The 27927-nt window shown below is 44.1% G+C and overlaps 2 protein-coding genes across 4 annotated transcripts in view; one reads left to right on the plus strand and one right to left on the minus strand.

Moving 5' to 3' along the window:
- Window positions 1-377, minus strand: part of LOC138580907 (microfibril-associated glycoprotein 4-like) — a 427453-nt gene extending 427076 nt beyond the window's left edge. For all 3 annotated transcript variants that reach the window (XM_069651832.1, XM_069651831.1, XM_069651830.1), the window contains exon 1: window positions 255-377. In XM_069651832.1, coding sequence (XP_069507933.1) covers window positions 255-260 — 6 coding nt within the window. In that variant the 5' untranslated portion in view covers window positions 261-377. The remainder of the gene's footprint in view (window positions 1-254) is intronic.
- LOC138580906 (uncharacterized) overlaps window positions 1-26664 on the plus strand; it is a 191720-nt gene extending 165056 nt beyond the window's left edge. Inside the window, exon 4 of the mRNA XM_069651829.1 lies at window positions 24363-26664. Within this exon, the coding sequence (XP_069507930.1) occupies window positions 24363-24366 (4 nt within the window). The 3' untranslated portion in view covers window positions 24367-26664. The remainder of the gene's footprint in view (window positions 1-24362) is intronic.
- The last annotated feature ends 1263 nt before the right edge of the window (window positions 26665-27927 follow it).

A 27927-nucleotide genomic window follows, 5' to 3' on the forward strand; every position in this document is an offset into this window, starting at 1 on the left:
CTAGGAGGGATCTTTGTGGGCGGAGGGGGGGGGGGGTGGTCAGAGGGCAGCATAGTTCCAGGTCTTTGTGTCTGTACACTTTGACCACTGCAGCAAAGACGAGTTTGTTGCTTGCAGACTCGCTGCCCAGTCAGCCTTTCCTCCACCCACGGTGTACACAATACCACCCACACAGAAGGGACCTAGCTGTGCTTTCAGAGTTAGACGAATTTGCCTCGCAAAGGATCCGAAGTTGTTAAAGCGCTGCGTCCTACCTGCATGGTTCCTCCCGCAGCAAGGCGCCGTCCTCTCGGTTCGGCTCTGCTCTGCGCCCCTCATGGCGAGGCAGCCTGTATATATATCTGCTCTGTCTCTCTGGCTGCAACCAGACACCCGCCGCTGCCTGCCAGGTTCTGCGCGCCCCCCGCCTCTCCACCAGGCAGGACTCAAGTCTGTCTGAGTTCTCGGGAGAGGAGCTAGACTTTAGAGCACTGGCCATTTCATTCAAGTAATATACATATATATTTGTTAAAGCGCCTGTTATTACAGGATTGCTGCTTTGAGGTGCTGCGAACGACCTTTTTTAAAAAAATTATCTCCAGCGCTACAAACTCGGCGCTTTTGGTTTTATTGACCACAAAGGATGAAGTATGGAGTCGAATCTTCAGGTTGCATAAATAACTCTACTTCATATATGTTCTTGTAGCAAGCTTCCAATTAGACGCCTTGCTTCCGTTCAGAATGTGTCCTTTGCTAGACACCATTTCAGCCTATTTTGCCTAATTCAGTCTGTTCTTATGAGAGATATTTTTTCGTAAAATAGCTTAGTGGGTTATTGCGCCAGCTATAGAGATCTGTTTCTACCGTCAAGACCACCCGTTTAAAACCCAGAGAGATTGCTCAGCTGGTTGAGTGCTTGCTGCAGAGATTGAGAAAATGGGCACTCCTGGGTTGGGCTAAGTAACTGTAATATAGGCACCAGAAGACTAAACAAAGGCTTCAACTAGTACCAGAAGGCGAGGACACAAGAACATATTGAAAATGGAACCTACAAAAGAAGCTGGCACGGAATGCGAGTGCAAACACGATTCCGCATAACCCCCAGTGTCGGCTGGTGAATGTTTCAACTCAAGGGGCTTAAATGTTTGTGCCGAAAATGCAGGAGTGACCAAACACAGCGAAGGAGCCCAAACAAACCTAGGGATAATGGGGGTGGGGAGGTGCTCCTCCATATCCATTTTTAAAATAAGGGGTCAAATGGTGCATTTTACAGCATGGTCTGTTAAAACCTGGGTGGAAATCAACACAGTTTGCAATCGGATTTGTATGGTAGCATTTGAAAAAACCCAATAGATACAAGTCACCAACAGTGCACAGGAGCTTTTCCCAACACATTTTCATGATACCTTTGCCCCCAGCAGATGCGAGTATAAAAAACATTTGTATACTGGCTGTGCCCATACATGTCCATGAAGGTTTCACCAATGTATGCCAGTTTTACTGCATACTAACTCCCAGCCAGTATAAAATGCCATGTCGCACAAAAAAACAACATCCAGACTGGCTATACCAATGAAGGCCCAGAGTACCACGTAATCACACTTACGTTTGCTTTTACCCTTAATGTGAAATTCAAAAATGCCATGACACATTAAGAATTTATATGGTACACTGGAGCGAACAATGTAGGCCAGCTTAGCCATATAAAAACACTCATCATGTTTGCTTTACCTTTGATGCTCAGTAAAAAACGCCATGCCACATTAAGAAAGTTAATGCAGACTGGCACTGCTAATGTAGGCCAGTCTAGTCTCGTAATAACACTTATCATGTTTGCTGTACTTTTGATGTCAAGTAATAAAATACCATGCCTCTGAAAAAAGTAGATGCAAACTGCCACTACTAATGTAGGCCACTGTAGCAATGTCCAGGGAGGATAGCTCAGCGGCAACGTGCGCGCCTTGGAAGCAAGACGACACGAAGCAACACAGGTTCGATCCCCGGGTCCGTGCTTAGAAACCTCTGGGTGTTTAAGCGCGTTATAAATACGCAACTAAGACAAAAAACAATTACGCAACTTAAAAACAAACAATTCCTGTAACAGCACCTCGATACCCGTGGGCTGCGTGAGCACTTTAAAAATGCAACAAAAAAAAATGTAATACCATTCATCATGTTTGCTCGATCCATGATGCCACATAATAACACTTCTTGTAAAATCAAGTTCTTCATCGCAGAAAGCAGAAAACAAATTCAGATCTGCTGTCCAAGACTTGGTCCTCTCCCACAAGGATGTTGGCAATGCCCTTTTTAAAGGCCTTCTGGTGACTACCCGGGCAGCCCTGAGATGTGCCCTGCATGCTGCAGCATGACTTATCAAAGGACTTTGCAAATTCGACGGCATCACCCCCAACCTTCATTGAACTGCACTGGCAACCGCTGCAAGAACTTGTCATCTTACAATTCTGTCTGCATCATCTACAAGGGTGTAACCCTGAAGTCCTCACGGAGAAAATCAACATCTCCAGAGGTCTATGAACCATCAGAAGTAAGGACATGTGCAGACTTGAACTCCAGTGGTGCAGGAATGAAAGAACCAGAAGACTGGTCTTCTCTCTCTATGTTCCAAGACTCTAGAACTTACCCCCACTCAAAACCAGACTCACCCCCTTGTTACTACATTTCAGGAAAAAGCCCATGACCCTCCTCTTCAAGGAATGGCACCTCCCTAACACATAGGTCAACACACCCTCCACTCCCCACCCTACTTTAGACCAGGTGATCTGCTCCCCATTGTTTGCTCCCCTTATTGCTTACAGATGCCTTCCTGCCAAATTGACTGCCCTCTCTCTCCCCATTGTTGGCTCCCCGCTCACATGTACCTCTGTTTCCCTCACTGTGTCCTTCCCCCTAGGATTTGAAAGCTCTCTGTTGCTTCCCAAACCTAGGTCCTCACTCAATAAATATGCTAATAACTAATGATAATAATTCTTTTGTTTGCTTTACCCATGATGCCAAGTAATACATGCCATGCAAAGATAGGAAAGTAAATGTAGACTGGCATTACTAATGTAGCCCAGTCTAATCACATAATAACACCCATCTTTTCTGCTTTACCCTTGATGCCAAATAAGAATTCCAGTGGCAACATTGAGAAAGTAAATGCAGACTGGCATTACTAATGTAGGCCAGTCCAGTCCTGTAATAACACTTATGTTTGCTTTATACTTTATGCACAACACATTATCTTTACTGTGCATCAAAGGTAAAGCAAAATAAGTCATGCCCCCAGCACCCCCAACCCTACATTTAGCAGTCCTACTGCTCCTTCACACACACTCACACAAAACTCACTCACCTGGGCATATAGCATTCAAACAACTCCTTGCATGCACTCATATGCACCAACATACAAGCGCACATACATACGTACATACATACACACATATTTCCAGATGGCCCGCCTCTCCTCTCAGCAGGAGGAGCCCTCCCCTGTCAGTCAGAGTACGTTTGTGGTTTGCGCAATAATGAGACATGGTGGGGCTAGACTTCCGACACCCCTGCGGCCTCTCATTATTGCACACTACTTTATTGTAGGGTCCAAAGGACTCCACATACAAAAATAAAATGCACAACGGGAGGACATGGCCCTCCTCAGAGGCAGCCAGCACAGTCCCCTGTGCAAATAAAGCACGCGGGTGGACTGTGATGCCTGCCACTCAGGCGAGGAGGCAGGGCTCCCCCGCCCATATTGGTGAGCTGCCACTGCCTCCCCCATGCAATTATTAAAGTAAGACCTCAAAATCATATCATTATTTTCCAGTACAACTGATATTGCCAAGTGGTACAAAATGTATGTCTGAAAGGGGGGAGGAGAAAACAGTGGAGATGCTACATTTAAAAATCTTTTGAGCATTCCTTCATTTTCTCCCTGAAAGTCCTCCCCATCACCACATGTCTTTCATTAGCCGTCTTTTTCCCTTTTTTACCTGTACACTGGTGCTCCAATTGTTAACTTTTCAGACTTGTATGGGACTAAGGCAGGGCGGTGTCCTTGCTCCATTATTATGTAATTTGTATCTATCGGACATAGACCTTTTATCGTCATTTAGCAATGTAATCCTGGTCAAATTGTCTGTTTTGCAAATTCCTTGGCTTGCTTTTGCTGATGATCTTCTCTTGTTTGATTCAACTCCTACTGACCGCCAAAGGAAAGTATCCACATTTTCATTTAATGCAATCTACAATAATCTTTCGGTCAATGGCTCAAAACCAAAGATTATAATACAGTTCATGAATCTAAATTTAAAGCTAAACCAACTTGATTCATTAAACAACTCTGTAGGCCCATTAGATAAGGTCCTGGAAGAGATGGGTACTGATGTACAAGAACTGATCGAAAGTCCTAACAAAGTTAAAATCAAATTTTATGATAGAGATTGGTGACAAACTATCGATAAACTTCAATGTTTTTCCTTGTACAGGGAATATGCACTAATTTACCGAAGGAGGGAGCGAACCTATCAAAAAACACATATTTTTCACCCTGTCACAAAAAGAGAAATTGCTACGTGAGGTTTAAACTCAATCGATTGCCCACGCCAGAGTGTGTGGGACCCAGAATGGGTATTCCTAGAGAGCAAAGAACTTGTTGCTGGTGCAAGGACAGCTTTGCAATCGAAATACTAAAACACCTTGTTATCTATTTTTCGAAGACGACTGAATTGAGAGACACTTTGCTGGTTTTTGTGTACACACCTTTTGTGGACCCAATGGGCCAGGATGATGTGAGGTGATAATATCTCTGTGCTTCAAAGCCTCTTTCCTGATAGTGCCACTTAATCCTTACTACAATTCTTAAGGTGGGGAGTTAGCTAATTCTGCAAGTAGTGACATGATATTCGTTTTCTTTTTTTCTTTTAGCCATTGAAACTTGGACATTGGATTCCTTAATACTTACATTCTGTACTGCTAACGTTGTACACATCGTGAATATATACAACCTATAGAAAACGGGTCGATTTACTAATGTTCTCCATACTGGATCAGTTTGTTCTTGAGGATCTTAGTTTTGATATACACTGTTTTTATACATATGGATAGCAATAGGAAATATTTTATATTGTGTATATTGTGTTGTTACTGTAATTCCCTTTTCTATTTTTCTTTTTATATAATGTTTTTGTTGTACGAATTGTGAAAGGTTTAATTGTACAAACCATACCCCATTTTTTTTAATGTTTAACTTTTATCAAAATGTTTTTTGTCAGAGCTTACCCCTTTCTACAATTACACTCTCTGGGCACACAACCACCACCGTAACTAGAGCCTTGCACGCTGGCAAATCCTCGGTAACAAATAGCAAAGTCTTGATTTAACCACATCGTCCATGCTATATTCTATGGGCTTGGTGGCATGGTGCTGATCATACCGCGTCTTGTACTTAGCTTAACTCTCTTTAATGTGTCCATCATGTTCTTCATATTCACGGTTACTCTCCTGTTTAACTAACTCTAGCCTCAGCCGTGCACATCCACGGAAACCCTACCTCTCATGAGGAGGAAAGGAGTTATGCGTTACCGCTCACTCCTTTTTGAGCTATATCCACCAAAACAATCAGGTAATGTCTCGTAGGGAGCTAGTGTGGCCCAGGCCAATTTGGTCCATACATATTAAGTCACAACTACTGGTGCCAGGAGAGGGGTAACATGTTTCTTTGACTTGACACTACATTCACTCGGGACATCGTTTTTGATTACTGTACCGTCTGATTTTGCGCGTTTGGCCACCAATAGTGTTCCTGCACCATCACTTGCGTGAGACTCTGGCCTAGATGACCATCATGGGCTAAGCTTGCAATTTTACTTCTCGGCAGGATTGGTCGTACAATGTGACTACCCCATACAGTTTCCCAATCTTCATCAGCTAGTTCCACACTCTATTTTGCAAACCTCTTTCTGTCAAACAATCTCACTAGACTCTTTGCATTGACTCTTCTTGAGTGTGGAATTGACCACAGCCAAAACGTTGTCTTGTAACAAGCGAGTAGTGCCACAAACCACCTCTAGCTCCGGCGTCAATATTGACAGGCAGTGAATCTGCCATCACATTGTGTTCTCTTGCTACATATTCCACCCTGATGATGTACTCCAACGCAACCATCCGCCAACATATTTTGGGGAAATTGTTGCACATGTATGTTCATGAAAGCATGTCCAATAATGGCTTGTGAAGAGTAAGGGATACTAAAATAATACCCGGGATAATTTGTTTAAATGTTTAACAGCCTAATAAATTCCTTTTCGGTAGTGGCACAGCTCTCTTTTGAGCATCTACAGGACCTGGGTGCAAGCGCGTTGGTGTCTTGCCCTTTCTCATGAATCTGGGTTACTAATGCCACCTGCGCCTGGTCAGACACATCCAGAGTAATCGGGGATTTTGCCTTGCCATCACACATCTATAATGTAGGGGCAACTGTCACCCCTGACCACACTGCTTCAAACTTCTTTTTAAAACTTTTGACCCTCTCATAGTTTATCTTTTCTTTCAATAGCTTGGACTATTGTAACAGCCTCTTTCTAAATCTACCTGCCTCTACTCTCTACCCTCTGCAACTAATCCAGAACAGGACTGCAAGACTTGTCCTTTGCCTCAAGTCCTGGGATCGTATCTCTCCAGCTCTGAAATCTCTCCACTGGCTCCCAGTGGATGCAAGGATTAAATTCAAAACCCTCTGCATTGTCCACAAGGCTTTCTGGGGCCTGGGTCCAAAATACCTTCAGCTATCCCTCCGCAAATACCTCCCCTCTCAAGCTCTTCGCTCCTCTACCTCCAACTCCCTCAGGGTCAGTCGTTTTTCAAAGAAACGAGCTAGGGCTAGATCTCTGTCTTCGGCTAGGGCCTCCCTCTGGAACAGCCTCCCTGCCACTCTAAAACTTGAGAAGAACCATTTCCGGTTCCGGAAGCACCTCAAGACCTTCCTCTTTTCTTCTGCCTTCGCTCCCCCTCTCCCCTGCTGATCTGTTCTCTCTTGGCACCGTGCACCTGGCCACCCTCTGTCCTTCGGGCCCAGGTACCTGCTCATCCTGCCACCCTCCCGCACTGCCTCCGGGCCACCCCTTGCACTGGGGTCTGTATCTGTACCCATACAGCCCCCCTTTTTCTTCCTGCACTCATCAGACCTACCCTGTCTGCTGTCTTAAACCTAGCACTTGCAAATTGCTGGCTGCATTACCACTGTTTGTTGCCTTTATTATTTATTTATTGTTATGCATCTGTTTCTCCTCTGCTTTGCACTTTCCACTTCTCCCCCTTCCATGCACTCCCCCCCCCTCCCATGCACTTGCGCGTTCTCAATGTCACTGGGCCTAGTAAGATCGCTGTTTTATTCTCCCCTGTTCCCCTCCCTTGCCTTGTCTCGCTCTGAACCACTTGTGTACGAGCGCGATAGAAATAAAATATCAATCAATCAATAACAATCTCATTCTCGCTGACCTCTCTTCAGAGTTTGAAATAAAGTCAGTTTAATACTCCATGAGCCCTAAATACATCTTAATTGCTGTTTGTTCTTGGATGCAGGTACTCTGAGCATTAAGTCTACTAACCTTTTCTTAGGCTCAATTCCCCCTCATATATCATATAGCCTAGGCTATTTATGCAGCTGACCTTAATCTGGCTTTTTTCATAGCTGTAGAGTATTGAATCCCTTCAGGACCTCATACATCCTAGCATCATGTGCACCCTCTGAGCTCTCAGTGACGGTGATGTCATTGTGGAAGTACCTGCCTGAGTCTCTGAAAAACTGCAGCTGCAGAGGCCAGACCGAATGGCATGCAGCATTATCTAAATGCTGCCAAAGGTGTGACAAAGGAAGTCATGTGCTGCGAGGAAGACTCATGCCAGTGCTGATCTGGTGGCATGCCATGCACAGGTGTTAAGGAGTGAAATACCTGGCTAGCTTTAAGTACTCGGTATCTCTGCTGCACCTGGAAACCCATTTACATTGTTCCATTGTCCTTGCATACTCTGGGCACAGTAGCCAACCTCTATTGAGTTCCTTACTCAGCTTCTCTTTCTAACTCATCGTTATGGCTCTAAATGTGTGCACCTTAGAGCCCCCCCCCCCCTCTTCAACACTATGCAGTGCTGGAATCCTTTACATTGGCCAGTTCTTTCATTGTGCACTTTGGGGTACTCTGAGGCTGCAGATGCTGTAGCGATTCTTTCCATTACGCACAGGATTTGGACCTCCTCTGCTGGTCTCCATGTGATGTAAAGTGCCCTTTGATTCCACCCAATACTGATGGTTTCTTTGGTACAACACACAGCTTGCAGACCCTTGATGTTTCTTCACTTGAGGTGACCCACTTACACCTAACCCCAAGAATATGACTCTTTTCAAATGCCTTTAGCTTAATGTTTGACATGTTGGGATCCTTTAGCTTACCCGTAGGTGTCTGAGGATACACTTCTTTGAGCACTGTTGTGTACGGCAGTCACTGCCTGGATAATGAAGAGAGGGGCGGTCATAAAGGAGGTTGGATTGAGGGTGCCATGGTAGAAAGGACGACAAGCAATGCCCACGAATGTACATGAGACATGCTCTGGAGGGTAAGCAGGGTTCAGACACTATTCCCAAGGGTTTTATTTTGTAGAATATTTCCAACTGCACAAATTCCCATCAGATATCACACACGGAAAAGATAGACATAAATGAATGACGTGGAAGCTTTGCGTGCAGCATTCATTCACGTTGCGGCTCATATTCAATCATTTGTAAGGCACAGAGAACGGGCAGAACGCTGCCTCTCCTACTCTCGCCATACTAATACTCCAGCTTTTGCACCAGCGTGGATTTTCATGCCGGTGCAAATTCTAGAGATCCCTATAATGTCCGCCCACTATATGCCCCAGCATTAGGCAGGCCCAACAGGGATCCATTGAGCATGTTGCCTCCCCATGCTTGCATAGCAGGCAGCGTGTACAATTAAACCCTCCCCACATGCTTGCGCATTGTAACATTGCCTGGCTAGCTCGCATGCCTGCCAGCGTTTATTCACTTTGCACGCGGAGTGCAAAAGTGCATGGTTAGTGCAGTGCAAAACATTTGGCGGCAGCGAGCCGTTTAAGTTACAGTCCAAATGTAATGACTCCCCGCCGTCAAATTACGAATTTAATTAAAATGAGCTCCTCTGTGTTTGCAAGGCAACTGCACCTCTCCTCAATAACATGTTGCATTTTTTCTATGAAACACACTTGAGATGCATATGAATTAAATGTTATTGAACAGTCTATTGTATTTCATTCTCTATAATCTCCTTTCGCCATGTTCTTCCTCTTGTTCTCTCCTCTTATTCCCTTTCCTCCATATGCACGTGTTTTTAGGTCTTCCTTCATCGATGGAGCTCCCCAACCCGTTTTGCTCCTGCCAGTGTTTGTCCTGACTTGATCACTGTGTAGCCCTGCTCACTTCTTGTGCTTAGACTCATGAAAGGCCCAACCTCCTATGTTCTCTCTCTCACCTGGCCACTCAATCTGTTATTCCTGACACATCTAACCATTTGGAAGGGAACCGCATCTACCTTCAGTGGCTACTATCCTTGCTGTCTCTGGATCTGTTCCGCTTCCCTGGACCCTTGGCACAAAATAATGCATCTATCCGAGCATGCTCTGGCCAACAGTGCCTGAATGTTCCTGTGCAGAATCAGAGCTTCCCTAACCACTATAAGTCACTTTTTTTGCTTAAATGGGGTTACCCTTGCTCCCCTATTCCCAACGCAACACCACACCCCTCCCACCCCAATTAAGGCCGCTATCCTTTCATACATGTCTATCCAGTTACTTCCCCATGAAGCAGTTTTGGCAAAGTAAAGTACCACAAATTATTTTACTTCAGCAATAAAACGGCACACCACAGCCATATGAAAGGTAGCCATCTTGGAATAGAGTTACGAATAATTAAAAGTAGGGTTTCCTGTAGAATAAGTCAAAACAAAGTATTGGATTATGTTGTTATCATTTGGATACCATTTTCCCATAATGCACTAAATTAGTAATTTGTCTGCTAAGCCTTATTACATGTCTGTGTTCATTTTATTGTTGGAATATGCCTGGCTAGGGTATATTACAAACACAATGACCAAGTATGGGTCTGGGGCAATTGTTTGAAAACCCACGATCGATGAGTGCAATCTGGAAAAGTACACTTAAGTGCACTCACATTGAGTTCTGAAATAGATTAGGGGAAGAACAAGAGCTGGTTAAGCCGAGGGTGCAAACCTATGTTATTTTGAAATGCACAAGGGTGTGTGCAAGCATTATTTACTCTGGGTCACCCAAAGATATGGGCGTTGGCTAATAACGAAACTCAGATTTAACATTGTAGCGCTGAAAAGCGAAACGTATAAGTGAAGGGTATCGGGTAATAAAATCACCGGAAAAATGTCGCTGGTAAAAAGAATTGCGGCAAAAATGCTGTGGTTTGACCTGGTAAAGGTGTACCCCATTATACCATTTAAGGGGAGCAGGAGTTGCGGGGGTGTCCCCCGGTCACCTTAAATGGTATAATGGGTCCAGTGGTGCGGCAGTGTCCCCCGCATCCTTTATATGATTGTGGCGCAAAAAACCACTTCATTTTTGCCGCACTATTTTGTATTCACAGCCATTTTTGCCGCGATTTTAAGACATGGAACCAAGTGGAGTAAATCCAAAAATGGTTCATGCATCTGGGTACGAAGGTTACGCAACAGGGTGGAAGATGTGATGCATTTCATGCAATGTTGCCCATTGTACAAGGTTGTTCGGGAGAACAATTCTTACGACGCTAAGGGGTGGGAATTTTATACGTTATCGTCCTGCCCTTCTCTTCCCAAAGGTGTGCGAGGAACCATCAATATGCTATGAAAAAACAAACAGGATAAAATGTCATTTCATAATGAACTTTGTGTTTCTTACCTGTTTGTATTAACGACGAGCACAAATATAATTGTTCTTCAGTTGTCCTTTCCCTCTTCTCTTCCCTTCACATTGTTTGATTGATTATTGACTTTGTCTATGTTTGTTTGTTTGTTTGCTTTTCATAATAGGATTTTAGTGGCCAGATTTCAGGAAAACTCGGCACCATTGATGTATCATGAGCTAAGCTGGCATATGCTTACTAAATAATAATATGAAACACAATACAAATGATTTCAGGCCATGAGGAAACTCATTGAGTGAAACACGTGTTGGACAGTCCACTGATAATGCACAATAATGTATGTGTATTACATTTAAAATGTATTTATCTTTTTTGCTTTTGTTCAATTAAACCATTTTGAGTTTTTGTTATGAATAGAATTTTCAGGCGTCTGGAGATAAGAATGGCAAGATATTGGCTAATAAATTAAAAGGTATAACGGATGAAACATATATCAAATCTAGAGAAACTCAAGAAGGGTAAACTCTGTTAAAAAACACTGAGATTTGTGATTACTTTAGAACGTTTTATTAGCGACTGTATAAAGAGGACATTTTTCCAAGTAATGACGATCTTAATAATGTTTTCAGTAAAGTTGAACTCCCAACATTATCATCAGAAGGGAAAACTAAAATAGAAGCTGATATTGAGGTCAGTGAGGTACTTGAGGCAAATAAAACTTAATAGTGGGACATCACCAATGCCGGATGGATTCATTCCTGAATTTTATAAACTCTTTCCAACTCAATTATCGCCAATCCTTTGTGAGGTGTTCAACGATTTATTATTGACTGGGACACTATGTGAGTCACTGAAGGAGGCCTTAATAATTTTAATTCCCAAACCGGACAAAGATCATCGACAGTGTGGTAATTACAGACCAATATCATTATTAAATGTTGATTTAAAGATATTTACCAAAATATGGGCAAATAGATTGTATGGATACATGGGAGGCCTGTTGATGAGTTTCAAGTGGGTTTTACACTTGGGAGATCTGGCTATGATAACATTAGAACAGTTTTGGATGCATTGGGAACACATAATAATAGACAGTCAGATTCAGTGTTAGCCTTTTTTGAGGCAGAGAAAGCTTTTGATAGTCAACTGGACATTTTTAGAATTTACGTTAAAGAAAATGGGATTTGGCCCAGTTTTTATGAAGGCAGTAAATTGTATACATTGGGAAATATCAGAAAAAGTACAAGTTAATGGATTAATATCAAACTAATTTCCACTATCAAACGGTAGCAGGCAAGGATGCCCATTATCACCTTTCCTATTTAATTTAGCCCTAGAACCAGTGACAGCATATATCCGGCAATGTGGAAGAATAAAGGGAATTCAAATAGGGGATACTGAACTAAAGATATTATTTTATGCGGATGATATGACAATACTTCTTTCTAATCCCTCAGAGTGTGACCCGGCTCTGAAAGCAATGTTCGAAGAAGTAGGGAAGTTATCAGGACATAAAATTAATTGGGATAGAACAGAAATATTTCCTCTTTCTTCTGTATGTCATAAAGATGTGTTAGAATCTTGGAATTGTAGATGGTCCCCGAATGGAGTGCAATACTTAGGAATACATATTATTAGGGATCTTAAAAAAATATTTAAATTAAATGTTGATAAGATAATAGGAACATTTTTAATCAGTGTAAGGAAATGGGAAAGCTAACTTTGAACGTGTGGGCTAAGATTAATGCAATAAAAATGGTGTTATTGCCAAAAGTATTATATATGATACAATCACTCCCTTTACCAATTTCAAAGAAAGCTTTACAGAAAATTTAAAAGGTTTTTCAGAATTTCTTATGGCGGATTGGTAAACAGCCACGTATTCCGAACTATATTTTACTATGTGAAGTTCAGGAGGGGGGATTGGGATACCCAGATCTTTTTAAATACTAAAGAGGATTCCTTCTAAAGAAAGCATCACACTATTTTAATAATGCAGATATATTAAGTCTGGTATGGTTGAAACTAGAAAGGGATGCTTGTAAACCTTATGCTTTAGATAGTTTATATACAATGGAAAAGGTATTGGGGGAAAAACACGAGATTACAGACAATAGTGGCAACTAAGAAATCTTTGGTAACATGGTTTAAGGAAAATGATCAGCATATTGGGATATGGTATGATGCTTCAATCTGGCATAATCAGGCACTTCAACTACAATACAGAAGCCTACATTGGCATAGTTGGATTAAAAAAAAAGGTATTTTAAGAGTGAGGAATATTTTAGAAGGAAATAGGATACTAAGGGCCTCAACACGAGTTGGGTGGTATCCCGGTGGTATTCCTGCTGGGATACCGCCCACGCAAATAGCGCTACCACCAACCGGTCTAGCGCTATTAGCGCCGGATCATGGGTTTAGCAGAACGGTCCTTCCCCATTTCCCATTGGGCCCATTCGGGAATTCCCCATTGGACTCAATGGGGAATTTTGAGCGTGATTACCGACGGCGGTATTACTGCTGAAAATCGGAAAATTCCCAGCAGATTTCCCCCCCAGCTCAGAGCTGGGAGTCAATACTGGCAACCCCGTGATTTGGCGGACCCTTAAATGCGGCGGTAATAGCGTTACTCCCGCATTTAAGGGTTACCACCCAACTCGTGATGACCCTGTAAGTTTTGAGGAATTACAATGTAAATTTTGTTTAAATAGGAGAGAATTAAGCCACTAAATAGAGCTGCGATCCTTGCTAAATCAAAGAATTGATATGCTTGATAAAGAGCTAGAACATAGACTAGAAATCTGTAAATTGAACGGAACATGGGGTATCCACTTATATGCATTTCATGTCTATGGAGTCTGATTATGCACGTTCCTGGATAAAATTTAAATAAGTCTGGTCGAATGACATTAATTTGAAAATAACTGAGGAGGAGTGGGAGTAATTACTCAGAGTAGGCCCTAAGACAAAGATGGATACGTGTTTGAGGTCAATAAGACAAAAAGTTGTTGGGAGACTGTATTGGACCCCAGAAAAAATGCACAAACTTAAGTTACTGGATGATGTTGTGTGCTGGAGTTGAGGAAAGGATAGGGGAACTTTGTTACACTTACTCTGGAGCTGCCCGTGTGTGCACACTTTTTGGAAGGAGGTTTTAGATAGAATAGACATGGTTTTAAATATAACTATTCCTAGGTCAGCTGCGCACATTATCTTACTGTTACATAGTGGGAGATGCTCAACTGCAAAGAAATATGGTACATGGATTGATAAGCCCTTGGTGGTTGCTGTAAAGTTAATTCTTAGGGTTTGGATAACCAGGAAAGAGCCTGTTACGGAAGACTGGTTGGTAGAGATGCAAATATTATCAAAATATGAGAAAGTAGTGCTATTAAACAAGGATCATGAAGATTTATATATTTCATTATGGAATCCTTTCAATAACTTATATGAGTGATGTGTTTTTGTGTGTTGTTGGTTGTGTCAAGTTCGTGTTGTGTGTGTCAGTTAGTTACATTTTATAATGAATATAATATGTAATTACCACTGTTGTGTTAGGAGTTAATTGCATAAGGTTGCATGATGATTTAAGATAGTTTATTCTTAATATATCAATATAGAATATTAGTATGATTTAGGTTTTACAGTTATGTAATGTTACTGATATCCATATTTATTGGAAACACATGTTTGATATAAAAATCTAATTTTAAAAAAATAATTTTCAGGAGTATCTTTCATGAAGTTATGTTTCTGATAATAGAGCCTTTTTACATGTAACCCAAACTTTAGCGCAGTACGTCACAAATGAACTGTTTGCTAATGCCAACATCTCTTGTTTAATGAAAGAAGCCTTTTCGGAATAAATGTTGGATGAACAGGGGCAGTTATCTGCAGTGAACTTTGTTATTCGTTCCAATAAGACAAAACAAGCAAGCATTGTCAATGCCAACAGTTTGGGCTCTTGTGTAGGGATTGACAGGCATTTGCAGGCACTCTCGTGGTATTAAGGGACTATTCATGGTAGCAGGTGCATAATGGTGCAAGGACCTGGGCATCTAATTGCAGTTCCTGGCAAATGTCTAATGTGCATACACAAGCCAAAACTGCTGGCTTTGCCAATGCTTGTTTTAACAAGACTTCACTGAAGGCCACCTAGAGTACTTATTAAGTGAGTGGCTGAAACCAGGCCTGGTGCAGACATGTGTATTACACCAGTAGTGTGTTTCTTAAGCCATTACCTCTCAGAAGACTGCTTTGTAAAAACACCAGCAAGCACTTGGAGCACAAAGTTTGATGGTAAGTAGTTGATTAAAGCGAGCTGAAAGAGTTCCCATGAGGAGGTGTTTTGGGCAGGGAGGGGCAGGAACTGGGCCGGAATGGCCATAGGGATCAGCATGGCCATGAACATTCAATGAGTGGGCACATAACCAAACAACATCTTCAAGCTTTGTGTCCCTCCTCATATGCCATTTCTCCCCATCTGTACTTTAATGCAATAGTGTTGGCTTATGCTGGCTAGACTAATTTGTTTCCATTTACCAACTGCGTATCTACCTCTTTCCAACTGTACATTTATTTTTCCTACTGCACATTTTATGTCCAACTGCACAGTAAAAAAGAACTGCTATGCACACTCAATCCGTGGACTCTCTGCTGAGACTGCAAGCAGGTGGAGATGCCGGGCCATTTACTATTCCATTAAGAGTATGTAGTTGCGAGGAGGACTGGCGCAGTACAGAAGCGCTACTGAAAAGAGCTTGTACTACTTCTACAATGAATGTCGTTCTGAGAATTGACATACAGCTCTCTGAAGTGGCTGTGAGTTTGCATTGGGCGCTACATAAAAGCATTAAACAAACTTTAACTTTTTATGAAATTGAGTTTAATGGCCCCTGATCAGCGCTTTGGATACTAATCGCTGCTGCTATGTGGAAAGGATATTCAGCCTTTGCTGTCCGTGCTTAATTTGTAAACAAAATAAGGGCCAGGCCCCAAACATTTTCTAGCACTCCTGTGACACTGCGGGGGGGGGGGGGCAGAGGGGGGACAGGGCCACTGCTGCCACCACCCATAGCTGCTCCCCACAGTGCCAACATATTTGGGGTTACACTACAGCTCGCACCTGCCCATTGGGGTTGATGGATGCACTGACTATCACCACTTCATAATTAAAGTGAGTCTGAGAGAAAAAGTGCCCAGACTCAAAAATAAGTGCCAGGGAACACCCACACAACATAAGCACTGCTTGCTGCATTTTGGAATTGCGATAAACATTGCAGACCTCCAACAAGGACAACAACTCACTAACCAATCAGTGCACGATTTGAAGCAGGAACTCGAAAGCTAAACCTGAATCATTCCAAAAGGTGCTTTAACACTAAGCTATGTTTCCTCGGGAGGTTAGCTCAGGCAACGTGCACCACAGGTTCGATCCCTGGGCCCGCCCTTAGAAACCTCTGGGTAATAGGTGCGTTATAAATAACCAGTCATATCATAACAGGCCGATTCCTCTGAAAGTTCCACAGTCTGCAGCACTATGAGTCACAGGTGCGTGAGGGAGGCATAACTGACTTATGGCTGATTTCACCTCAAACTTACCAGTGTCTCTATGGACTGTCCGATATAGAAATGAGCATATCTATGGATAGGCCAGTGCCTTTTGAAAGGTTGGTAGGGTTGGGACAGTCTGTGTTAGCTACCTAGTAGTGAAGAGGTTGCAGAAGCTAATTAACTCGAATCACTGTGGGTTTAAGTTCTTTATGGCAATGACATCTTCTCTCGCTTATTATCAGTCTGCTCAGGATGATGAAAGAGGAATTCAGAAGCTATGAACATTCAATTCTTGGGCTTTTTACTGACACTGCTAACGTGTAGTCTTTAAAAAATAAAGTAGGCCAGTCTTGCTCTGAAAGGGAGGATAGCTCAGCAAGACAACACGAAGCAACACAATGCTGAAATATAGCAACCCCTTTAAGAAATACTGGTACTGCCTCACTAAATCTGGGTCAGATCTGCGGACAAATGATGGGACTAGGCAAAGAAATGTATACCACTAGATAAAGAAATGTATGGCACTTTTGCTGGAAAATGTTGCCACTGCACTATTAAAAGTACAGTAATGAGTGCTGGTAGTATTCCATTAAAAATGTCCGGGAGCCACTATGAAAAATTGACTTGTACTGTGCCAATAACATCACAGGTCACCTTTGAAGAAATGCGTGTACTCGTAATGGGTGTTTTGTTCGTGCAGTTTTGTTCATAAGTCTAAATGGCACATGCCACATGATCGAACAGCGGTCTGACAAAATCGAATTCCACTTTAGGAACAGTCACGCCCCTGACATCACTGTAATCTCTGTAGGAGAACTAACTGGTGTTGGGAACCCTTATCCATTTTTGAACATCAACCTTCCTTCCAGTTTCAAGTGCCATTCCACACTGGAAGGAAATAACCTGAAATGCTATACCAATCCACAATTTGAAGAGAACCCAAATCCCATGACAAACGATGATGAACATCCAGCTCAGAGCTTGACTGATATCCAGAAAAAGGTTGAACAGCTGTTTCTCCCCATTCAGGTAAATGAGAGGTGAGCGGGGCCTGTTCTCGGCATAGTATGCCTGAATAATGGAAAAAGCTTAATCAGCGAAGCGTTATTCAGGAAACTACCAAAAGATCAGACCATTCCCACATTTCACTTGATTGATAAGTGGGAAATGGGACTGGAAACTCCAAATTCCAATCATCTCCTGCCTAGCAAGTGCATGCTGAAAATTTCCATTGGTGACAAAAGCATTGATGATAATTGTTGGGTTGTGAGAGATGTCCCCTTTGCATTTTACTTAGGCAGTGACATTCCTAATCGGTTCGCAATTAATTTGGACCTAATATATACTATAAAGTCTGGTCCCGACTGGGAGGTAACCCCATGGGCTTTAACAATCCTGAGAAAGCATTTCTGTCAGCCCAATTGCTGCCGTATGCAGTTGAAGTTCAAACTGGACAAGAGGTCACCCTCCCAGGACTGGTCCGACAATTCACTGTTCGCCTAAAAATTAAGCGAGGACAGAACCTCCAAAACCCGGACGCTTATATAAATTTAAATTATCACCTCCAACAGCAAGAGTTGTATTTGAACCCGACACCACTAGTTGACTTAGAACACGACACCATTTGAATATTGGTGGATAACAGCGACCCTAGGAGTATCACTATGGGCGCAGACACCTTTATTGGAATGACGGTTGATGCGCCCAACATTTTTCCATTGACTTAGGGAATGAGCTCATGGAACAGATTGCAAATGACTGTTACCTCTGTGACAATGACATACCTCCAGAAATGATTTTCACCCTATAAGGGGGGAATTTCTTGGTGTACTCTTCCTCAAGAGGTAACCTGCAACATCAGGAAGGATGAGGTGGTATTTCAAGTCAACAGGGGCTCCCTCCCCTCCTTGAAACTTCCTGTCCAGGCCAACACCATAACAAGAGATCTCTCCACTCAACTGGAGGATGGCGCACAAATTGCAAAACCCGAGGTATTTCCGGGCTTCAGGCAGATGGTTGAGGAACAAATCAACCTCGCTGATGTCTGTGAGACTAAGGAGCAAAAGCAGAAGCTGAAACAGGTGTTTATGCATTTTAAAGAGATTTTTTCATGGACTTTTATGACTGTCGTCGCACCGAGATACATTCCACCTCCATACCAACAGACCCTGGGATGTCTCCCGTATTCATGAAGCAATACCAGTTGCCCTTTGCGTCTATGGAGTCACTGACAGAGATTATAAAGAACTTAGAATCCTGTGGGATAATTTGTCCAGTCCACAGTACCTTTAATAACCCGGTGCTTGGGATACTCAAATCCAATGGCCAATAGAGACTTTGCGGAGACCTTAGGGAGTTAAACAAACGGGTCCACATGCCCCAATGGCCTCTTCCGTACATCGATCAGGGACTGGCCCAGATCCAAGGGTCAAAGTTGTATACTGCCATTGACCTGACCAACGGTTACTGGACAGTAACTGTGAGTAGGGAAGACCAGTGCAAGCTTGCCTTTACCTTTGGGGGGCAGCAGTACACGTGTACTCAAACCCCCTTGCCTATGTAGATGATGTTCTAATCAAAAGCTCAACTGTGGAGGAACATATAGCTGAAATATGCTATGTTCTGACCCAGTTGTAGGACGTCAGAGCGAAACTGTCCTTCTAGAAGGCGCAATGATGTAAGACCCACGTGAACTTCCTAGGGCATGAAATCACCGCTGAGGGTCTCAGTACTAAGGCGACAGAGGTGGAAGCCTTACTGGAATTAAAACACCCTACGACTCTGTGTGAACTACAGAGCCTTCTTGGACCTACTAATTATAGTTGGAAGTTCACAGAGGACTACGCAGAGGTCACGAGACCCTTGGTCTATTTACTGAAGGCTGGGGTCAAGTGGGAGTAGGTCCAGAAGAATCCAAGGCAGTGATACAACTCAAGAGAAGCCTTTCACAAGCGCCTTGTTTGGCTTACCCCATCAAAAACAAGGAGTTCTTCTTGGAGACGGGGTTCTCAAATACTTGCTTTACCGCAGTTTTATACCAAAAGAACCACAAGGTCACCAAAGTCATCTCGTATACGAGTAAGCCTTTCTCCTATGTGGAGGAAAGATTCAACGATTGTGAAAAGGCACGCATAGCAACGGTATGGGCATTGAAGAAATACTACCCGTTCATCCAGGGGGAGCACATCATTGTTGAGAGTCCTCACCAGCCCTTGCAATATCTCCAGAGTGACCGAATCCAGACAGAGAATGTGAGTAATACCAGAATTACTTCCTGGATTCTGTCCATGCAAGGCTTTCCTGTGGAGGTCAGATATGGCCAAAACAGAAAAGGTCCCCCCAGCGCAAGGTTTGGCGGACTTACATGATTGTGCCCAAGAAAACTGTCTCCAGGATGAAAGTCTAAAAATCCAAGACAACATGGAGGCATACCTGACTTTCCCGCTCAAAGTCTATGAGGAAGACACGTACCAGGGGATACCCACAGTTTATATGGATGGGTGCTCCTACCATGTTGACAACAACAGGGATAAAGAACTGGTGACAGGCTTTGAGAATGCCTGGGTGAATGACACCCCAGAGTCCTCCGCTGGGTACAAGATCAGTCCCCGAAATAGTCACGTGGCAGAGTTGATGGCGGTTATTCAAGCCATCCTCACGGCCGTGCAGCACCAACTCCACGAACTGGTCATAATCACTGATTCAGATTATGTCAGGAATGGTTTTGTGGAGCACCTGATGAATTGGAAAAGTCGAGGCATGCTGTATGCAAACAAGAAACCGCTCAAGCATGGGAAATTAATACAAGCCACTGATGATCTGGCCACCTCTAATGAGATGACCATCTAGAGGAAAATGATGAAGGGTCACTCCGTAATAGAGGTGTGATGCTGGAAATGCATCGGAGGGACAGGGCCTCTGTATCCTTGTCCTTTACTGCCTTTTTATTGTGTGTTCTGTCGTATTTTCCGCGCAGGAGTTCATGTGGGACTCCTGGCGGTGCAGCTCTCTCTCTTTTGGTTTGGTGAACAGACCCATGGGATACCCTTACGGCCCCCATAGGTGGGGGTACAACCCTGTGCCCCTAGTGTATGTTTTTGGGCACCTGTGGGTGGCCCGCAGAGCAGGGTATGGGCTGGTGGCAGCTCCATGCTGACTTTGACAGGTGCGCTGAGTATCCTCCATTTTGGGGATCCCCAGGCCCTGCCATTGGAATCAGTTGAATCCTGATAGAAAACAAGATGGCCCCTGTGGCCTCTTGCTTTCTATTACCTATTACCTTGTTTTCCCAAAGTCCTGGGAAGCCCTGACTCTGTCCCTTCCCCCTGACTGGCTGTTGGGTGGAAGTGCCATATATGGTGTTGTTGTGAAGGCTTGGCCGGACTAGCTGGAGCCTTCCCAGTGACTGTATGTTGTGGGTACTTCCTGTGGGTGGGACCTGGGTGAATGGAGTGTGCGACCAATATGCACTTCTTGTTGTGGTTGTCTGGTTTCTGGCATGAGAGACAAAGACTGAGATAGCCCTGCCCGAAACTGGCCTGAATGCAGTGTCTAGTGTTGAATGGCTGGGTTCTTGTCCCAATCCACATTCCTTGTTGTGAGTGTCTGAGAGGGAGGAGGATGGCCTGAATGCACTGTGTGCCTGATTGGCTGACTGACTGCATGAACGCCTTTCTGTATGATTGACTGCTGAGAGTGACCCAGCAGTGTGGATGAGAGACAAGATAGTATATCTGGGGACCTCTCACCACTGGAAATTATTCAGAAGCGTTCAGAAGCTGTGTCTACACTTTAAGAGTAACTGGAATTGCTGATCCTCGACGCCCAGCTGGAAGACGAAGACTTGCTGTTGCATTTGCTTCAACCTAATCTGAAAGCTGCCGAATACGTCAAGGACTGATCCGAGAGAGGACCTGGTAAGGCGCCCTCTTCCCGTGCTCTGAGGGACCATCGAGCACCGCTAACCTTCGCCGAAGCTCCCTGGAAATCAGACCCTCGAAAGGCTGCCGACGCGGGACGGGACCGCTGAGGAGAACGAAGCAAAGCACCCAGACTTTGCCGCTGTCGAAGTCCATTGCCGTCGACCCGGGTTCGCAGGTTTGTGGAACCGCTGGAGGCCCGTCGAAGTTGTGTTGCCCAGCCGTGGGGACCACTTGACGCCGTAGCGCCAACGACCGGAGCCGCCCGCTCCTTTGCCTAAGAACATTTGAATCCAAGGACTCCCTTGTCCGCATCGTCGACCGCTTTGTCCTGCCGGAGAAAGTCAAGGACGACCAAAGCGCCGAGGAGAATCCGCCGGTGGGTTTCCCGCCACCTGAAGGCCACAAAGACTTTGACGACTCGACGCCCTCGATTGGGCCACAGCTCTTCTGAAACTCTTTGCGGTCCTGAACAATCTATCGCCGAGGTGCCCAGCACACCTCATCCTCGCAGGACGTCGCTGACGAGCACCGCCTGGATCGACATCGGTGTCTCCGCACCCTTGAACTTCTCATTGCCGCCGTCAACGACAAGTTCACCATCTTCGACGCCTCTCGACGATCCGTGGCTCCTGCTTTATAGGGAGTCACTCAAGAAGGATCCTTCGACGCGTCTTCGAAGAACTCTACTCCACCAGGTACATTGGGGGGGGTAAAACCTTAATAGGAGGGAATAAGGCTATTGAACAATATATGGACTGGGCTTGTGCTATATATCTTTATTTTACAGGTTGCCCAGGTGGGGGGATCTCCACACAGAACTGTGCCTATCGGTATAGGCCAGCATTCTGCCTAATGTTTCAACCATCTTACGTTCCTTCCTATCTCTATTGCTGGTTTCCTCATTATTGATCTGTTATTGATCTGTGTGACATTTTAACTGTACAGATGATGCACTTTAATGAGATTTGATAACATTGGTGGTACCACTTTAGAATTGTATATATTTATCATTGTTGATCTCGAGTACAAAGTGCGTTATTGTGATCGTGTACATACCTTTGAATATTCATTATATAAAGACTGTGCTTTCAGTAATACAATGTGTGGACATTCCTTTGTGGGGGTTTGGGACTACACTGTACTTAAGAACCAGCCTGTATCACCTCCCGAGAAGCTAGGCCTTGATTGCTCGTCCATTGCTACCATATTGAAAATCTTGGCTGGGGTCCTCTGTGCCTCTCCTCTACCATATAGAGAGCGGAAGTACAGGCACCCCCACCAGTATCTTCACAGGAGGGACGAGACAAAACCTGGCTGACGAGTTGACCAAAACCAGAGCCATCCACGGGGATCTCATAGAGATCGAGTCCCTGTTGGGGGAAATCCAGGTCACTGCTCTCACCAGGTCTCAAACACATGCTCAGAATGAACCCTCAGCTGCCCAGTGGAGAAGGAAACCCTGGTTGCTGATTTGATTATGGCACAAAAAAGGAATCCGATTATTGGGAAATGTGATCAACACATTGAAGACCACATGAAGTTTCCTCTGACCGAATCTGATTACATCGGGAAAGAGGATCTCCGGGTGTTGATGAAGTTTTACAAAATGGTTAGAATCCAAGACGGGTTGTTGGTGCGGAGATCCATCTCTGGATGTGAGCAGAGGGTGGTACCTACTTCATTCTGAAGCCTGATGGTAAGTCACGCCGATGAAATGGCCACAGCCAGTCATAGGGGGTTTCAGTCAACTTTGGAAATCTTGTGAGACGTTGCATACTGGCCACACATGGGCAGGATCTCGACCAATACTTGAAGGGGTGTCTTGTGTGTGCGTAATTTTTGCCAAGTTCCTTCACACACAGAGGTCCCCTACAGAAAAGGGGGATGACACTGCCTTGGTCAGATTTGCAAGTATATTTCATCGGGCCCGTGATTCGCTCCTCTAGAGGAAACAAGTACATGTTAACCGTGACGTGATTGTTTACCAAGTGGGTGTAATGTCTCCTGGCACCAAATTGCAAGGCAGAAACAGCAGATGCCCTGATGATCAATCACAATTCTCGCATTTCGGCCTTCTCCAAAGGATTGAGTCGAACCGAGAAAGTCATTTTACTAGCGAGGTGATGACAAATATGTGGGAGATACTTGGGGTAAAGAGAAAACTCCACATTGCCTACTGGCCAGCCTCTAGTAGGGGAGTTCAGTGGGCATTCTAAAGAAGTTTGTGGCAGACTCTGGGCCTTGTTTGGATTACCGCTAGTCCTGATGGCGATCAGGTCTACACCTTCTCCTGCGACAAAAATGTCTACATTCAAGCTAATGACTGGACGAAAAATGGTGCTACCTCAGCATCTGCTCTACAGAACTCAAGAGCAGATCCTGATCAAGGTGTCCACGACACATGAATATGTTGAGAATTTGCGAAAACACCTTCAGCATGCTTTTGTGTACGCTCAGCAAAATCTAGAAAAGTCGGCAGAGGGGATGAAAATCCACTACGATTTAAAGACCACTAAGAAAGAGTACCAAGTAGGAGACAGGGTATACTTGTACAATTTTCAAAGGAACCAGACCAAAGAGCAGAAGTTCCTTATTTTCTGGGGCGGCGCCTTTGACATTGTGGGGAAAATCTCACCTGTCGCCTATGAGATCTGCATCCCTAAAGGAGTACAAACAAAGGAGAAATGGGTGCACATCAATCAGTTGAAGTTTCTTCGCAGGCAGAACTTGTGACTGATTGAAGACCCCAGTGAGGATAGAGCCCAGGATCCTCCGAAGAGTAAAGATGAAGAGTTGGAATCCGGATGAAGAGAATCATATATTTACCGGGAGTAGAAAAATTATTGTGTTTTTGAAATGGTTATGAAAGTTTAAAATGTAAGGAAACATTTTTGTAATATACATCTTGTTTTTTTGTTGTCAATTTTCACATCCCTAACTGGGAAAGTGGTATTGTATGAAATACTTAATCTCTCTGTTCTTCTTGGCAGATAAAATAACTCCTAGCCTCTACAGGCCAGAGGGGAGCTGCAGGAACGGGAGAGGCCCAGGACCCAAAACCTAACAGGAAAATAAAAAGCCAAAAAGAGTGGAGGACCGACCAGTGTACCACTCCATCTGGACCAGGAAAAGAGCTGACGCGCTCTGGAGGAGAACCCTGGAACAAACCTAGGAGCAATTGTGCTCCCAAAGAGATCCCTGGGATGAACCCAGGCAATACAAATGGACACCCCACTATTTCCTAGCTCTTCTCTCTGCATAAACTCATCAAATAGCTCAGAGGGGGGATTATGTGGGGTGAAATAAGCCCTGCATGTCATAAAGAAAAGACCAAAGTCAGTGGGGAACACTGGCTCACTTCAAACAAGAGGGCTTTCCCTTAAATATGGAAAGAATAGAAGGCTCTGAGATCAAATTCACGGTGTGAGCAAGATAAAGGTAGTTCTGTTCTCCAGTTTTATGACCCCAGGCCACTTAGGCTGCCAATAAACCTTGCCTTCGCTGGCAATTAGCTCTTTGAATGTGCCTGCTAGTCTCAACACAGGACCCTTCTTGATGTCACAGCAAGGAACAGGCACATGGCAAGGGTGGGGGCCAGGTTTGAGAGTGACCCAGCAGTTGATTTCCCAGTGAAAAATGGGAGAAAGGTTTTTATCACATAACATCAAGAATATTGACCCCACACTAGTCATGGTAGGATTTCTGAAACGCTGTCACCCAGCCGCTTCTCACCACCTAAAAACTTAATGAGGCCTCTGTATGACTGTGAGAAGCATATACATTTGATGAAACCTGTGACACATGAGTCATATGCCGCCCGCCATGGGACATATTTTTAACTGATATAATTATGGATTAAATGCAGAAAAAACTTATCTTTGCACCAGTATATCGCACAGACACCTGACGAAGCTTATGTGATTCACAAAAAAATATAGGGCCAGATTCATGGAATGTTTTCCTATGGGATTGCGCCATTATAAAACACTTCCATGAATCAGGCACATAGTGTTCAAACATGCCATCATATGTGTCAAAATATGGAGATTAAGGGCACTTGTCATGCAGTAATATTTTTATGTCCCTGAACCAGACCAACCTCCCATGTTGAACGAAGATGATGGAGTGGTTCCTTCCAATGGTGTCCCAAAATACTCCTACATTTTCTGAACCTATCAGCAGACAGATGGGAGTGGACTAGTGACGCTCCACCAATCCCTTTTGCAAGAACTTTGACACATTAGTGATGTCACTTAACCTATAACTAGGTAACTCCACCTCAAATCAGGACTCTTGCCACTAACCCCGGAGGTGATCTACATGCCAAAATCTGGAGCAACACCCAAGCAGTGAGGCCTAGATCTTGCAGAGAAGCCAGGAGACCTAATAGCTGACTTGGTGACCCTTTGGAGGACGGAGGAAATTCTTGGCTGACCCCATTAGCTGCCCCAGCAGTGGTGCTCTGATGCTCCCTGACATCCAGTTCAGCCCTCTCCTGTAAGTAGCAATAACCCCAGCCCTAAATTGTATAACCGCTGTATTCTTGTAGCATTGCATTCAATATTTTCCCCACTGAAAATTCCCCATTGAAAACCCCCAGATTGCCATTGTGTTTAAGTCATCTCCCCATTGAGAATCATTTGTTTGCCTGTGTATTTCAGTCATCTCCCCATTGAAGAATCTTGTGTATGCCTGTGTATATTAGCAAATCCCCATTGAAAAACCCCTCATTTGTCTGTGTAAATCCTTAGTGTACTTTTGTAAATAAATCAATTAAGTCTCTCGTTTATTTCACAGGATTTGTATGGTGGGAATTCAAAACCCACCATCTCACCCCAGTGCCTTGTGAATTGGTATAGTTATAAAGTGTTGCCCAAAGGAATTAATCCCATTGTGATCTGAGAAACAAATTTGTCCCTGTGTTTAAATTGTACCCTGCTAAACGAATGTACATTTGCCACTGTAATTTCTCTTTGCATCTGTGATCCTGACCCAAAAAAACGTTTAAAAAAAAGGTAGCAGGCGCTCCTCTCCAGAAAGAATATGGCATGATAACCTGTTCTGAGACGAGAGTTTGCAGCACACGCTTTTTGCTTACTGTACCTTTCACAGATGGGAAATATCCATTTGCATATCAGTCTTTGTCCCGCCCACATGGGCAGTCCAGCACCGGAATGCTATGGCAATTCCTCTCTGAACAAGAGTACCGACAGCAACCCCATATACATGTTTCAGCCTTGTTGGGCCTCATCAGTGAGGTGAAGCTGTGCCTCTCTGAGCACAGTGAGCAGGGAGTCCACGTCTGGTTGCCCCCAGGTAACTCGGGGTGACCAACCCCAAGTTCCTTGCAAACATTTAAAAAAAAGGTAGCAGGCGCTCCTCTCCAGAAAGAACATGGCATGATAACCTGTTCTGAGACGAGAGTTTGCAGCACACGCTTTTTGCTCACTGCACCTTTCACAGATGGGAAATATCCATTTGCATATCAGTCTTTGTCCCGCCCACATGGTCAGTCCAGCACCGAAATGCTATGGCAATTCCTCTCTGAACAAGAGTACTGACAGTAACCCCATACACGTGTTTCAGCCTTGTTGGGCCTTATCAGTGAGGTGAAGCTGTGCCTCTCTGAGCACAGTGAGCAGGGAGTCCACGTCTGGTTGCCCCCAGGTAACTCACCTGGGGGCTACCTTTTTTAAAATATTTGCAAGGAACTTGGGTTTGGTCACCCTGAGTTACCTGGGGGCAACCAGACTGGAAAGCTTTAATACAGGATGTGTTCCAACCGTCATAAGACAAACCCCCCTGAGCCATTACAACCCACCTGAACACCAACAGATCACGGCAAATTATGACACTCAGCAGGGGAGCCCCCCAGAACTGTTAGACCAGGCACGCCCAGCTGACTCATCACCAGGGAACTTCTGCAGTCCATCAGACCAAGCACAACGAGCCTCGTGCCCTAACATACCTACGTGGCAACGAAGACTATTTGTTAAGTTTGTTCTCCCCCCCTTTTTTTCTTTCTCTTCTCTTGATATTAATCATTATTAATTGATTGTCTATTATGTAAATGTAAACAAATGAAACATACCAATAAAAACATTAAAAAATAAATAGATAATTCTCTCAACTGGAATACCAGAAAAGGGGGTGTGATGACAGGAAAGAGGACGAAAAGGGAACAACGTTAACAGTGGAACGGAAGTTTGAGAATTGGGTGCCAGCATTCCACATCCTGTCAACCAGTATGTAACAAAAATACCCAGAGGAGGGGATGACGCTGGTGGCATATGCGCAGAGGGTGTTCAAAGCACATAAGGCTTTTGGGGGTGATACATGGAGGGAGTATGACAATGAATTTAGAACGCAGATTGGTTGTTACCCAAACATAGAATGTGACAAGGGGGACTATAACATATACTATTCAGCGTGCTCTAGGAGAAGTGTGAGCGGAATACAGGGGGACAACAGAGGAAACCCTATTGGCAGAATGTTTATAGGGGCAAGAATAGGTATAGGCGCATCACAGCAGTGGTTATGCATGCATTGGGGGTG

The sequence above is a fragment of the Ambystoma mexicanum genome, chromosome 3p (assembly GCF_040938575.1).
Source record: "Ambystoma mexicanum isolate Mex_15411 chromosome 3p, UKY_AmexF1_1, whole genome shotgun sequence".
Taxonomy (NCBI): Eukaryota; Metazoa; Chordata; class Amphibia; order Caudata; family Ambystomatidae; genus Ambystoma; species Ambystoma mexicanum.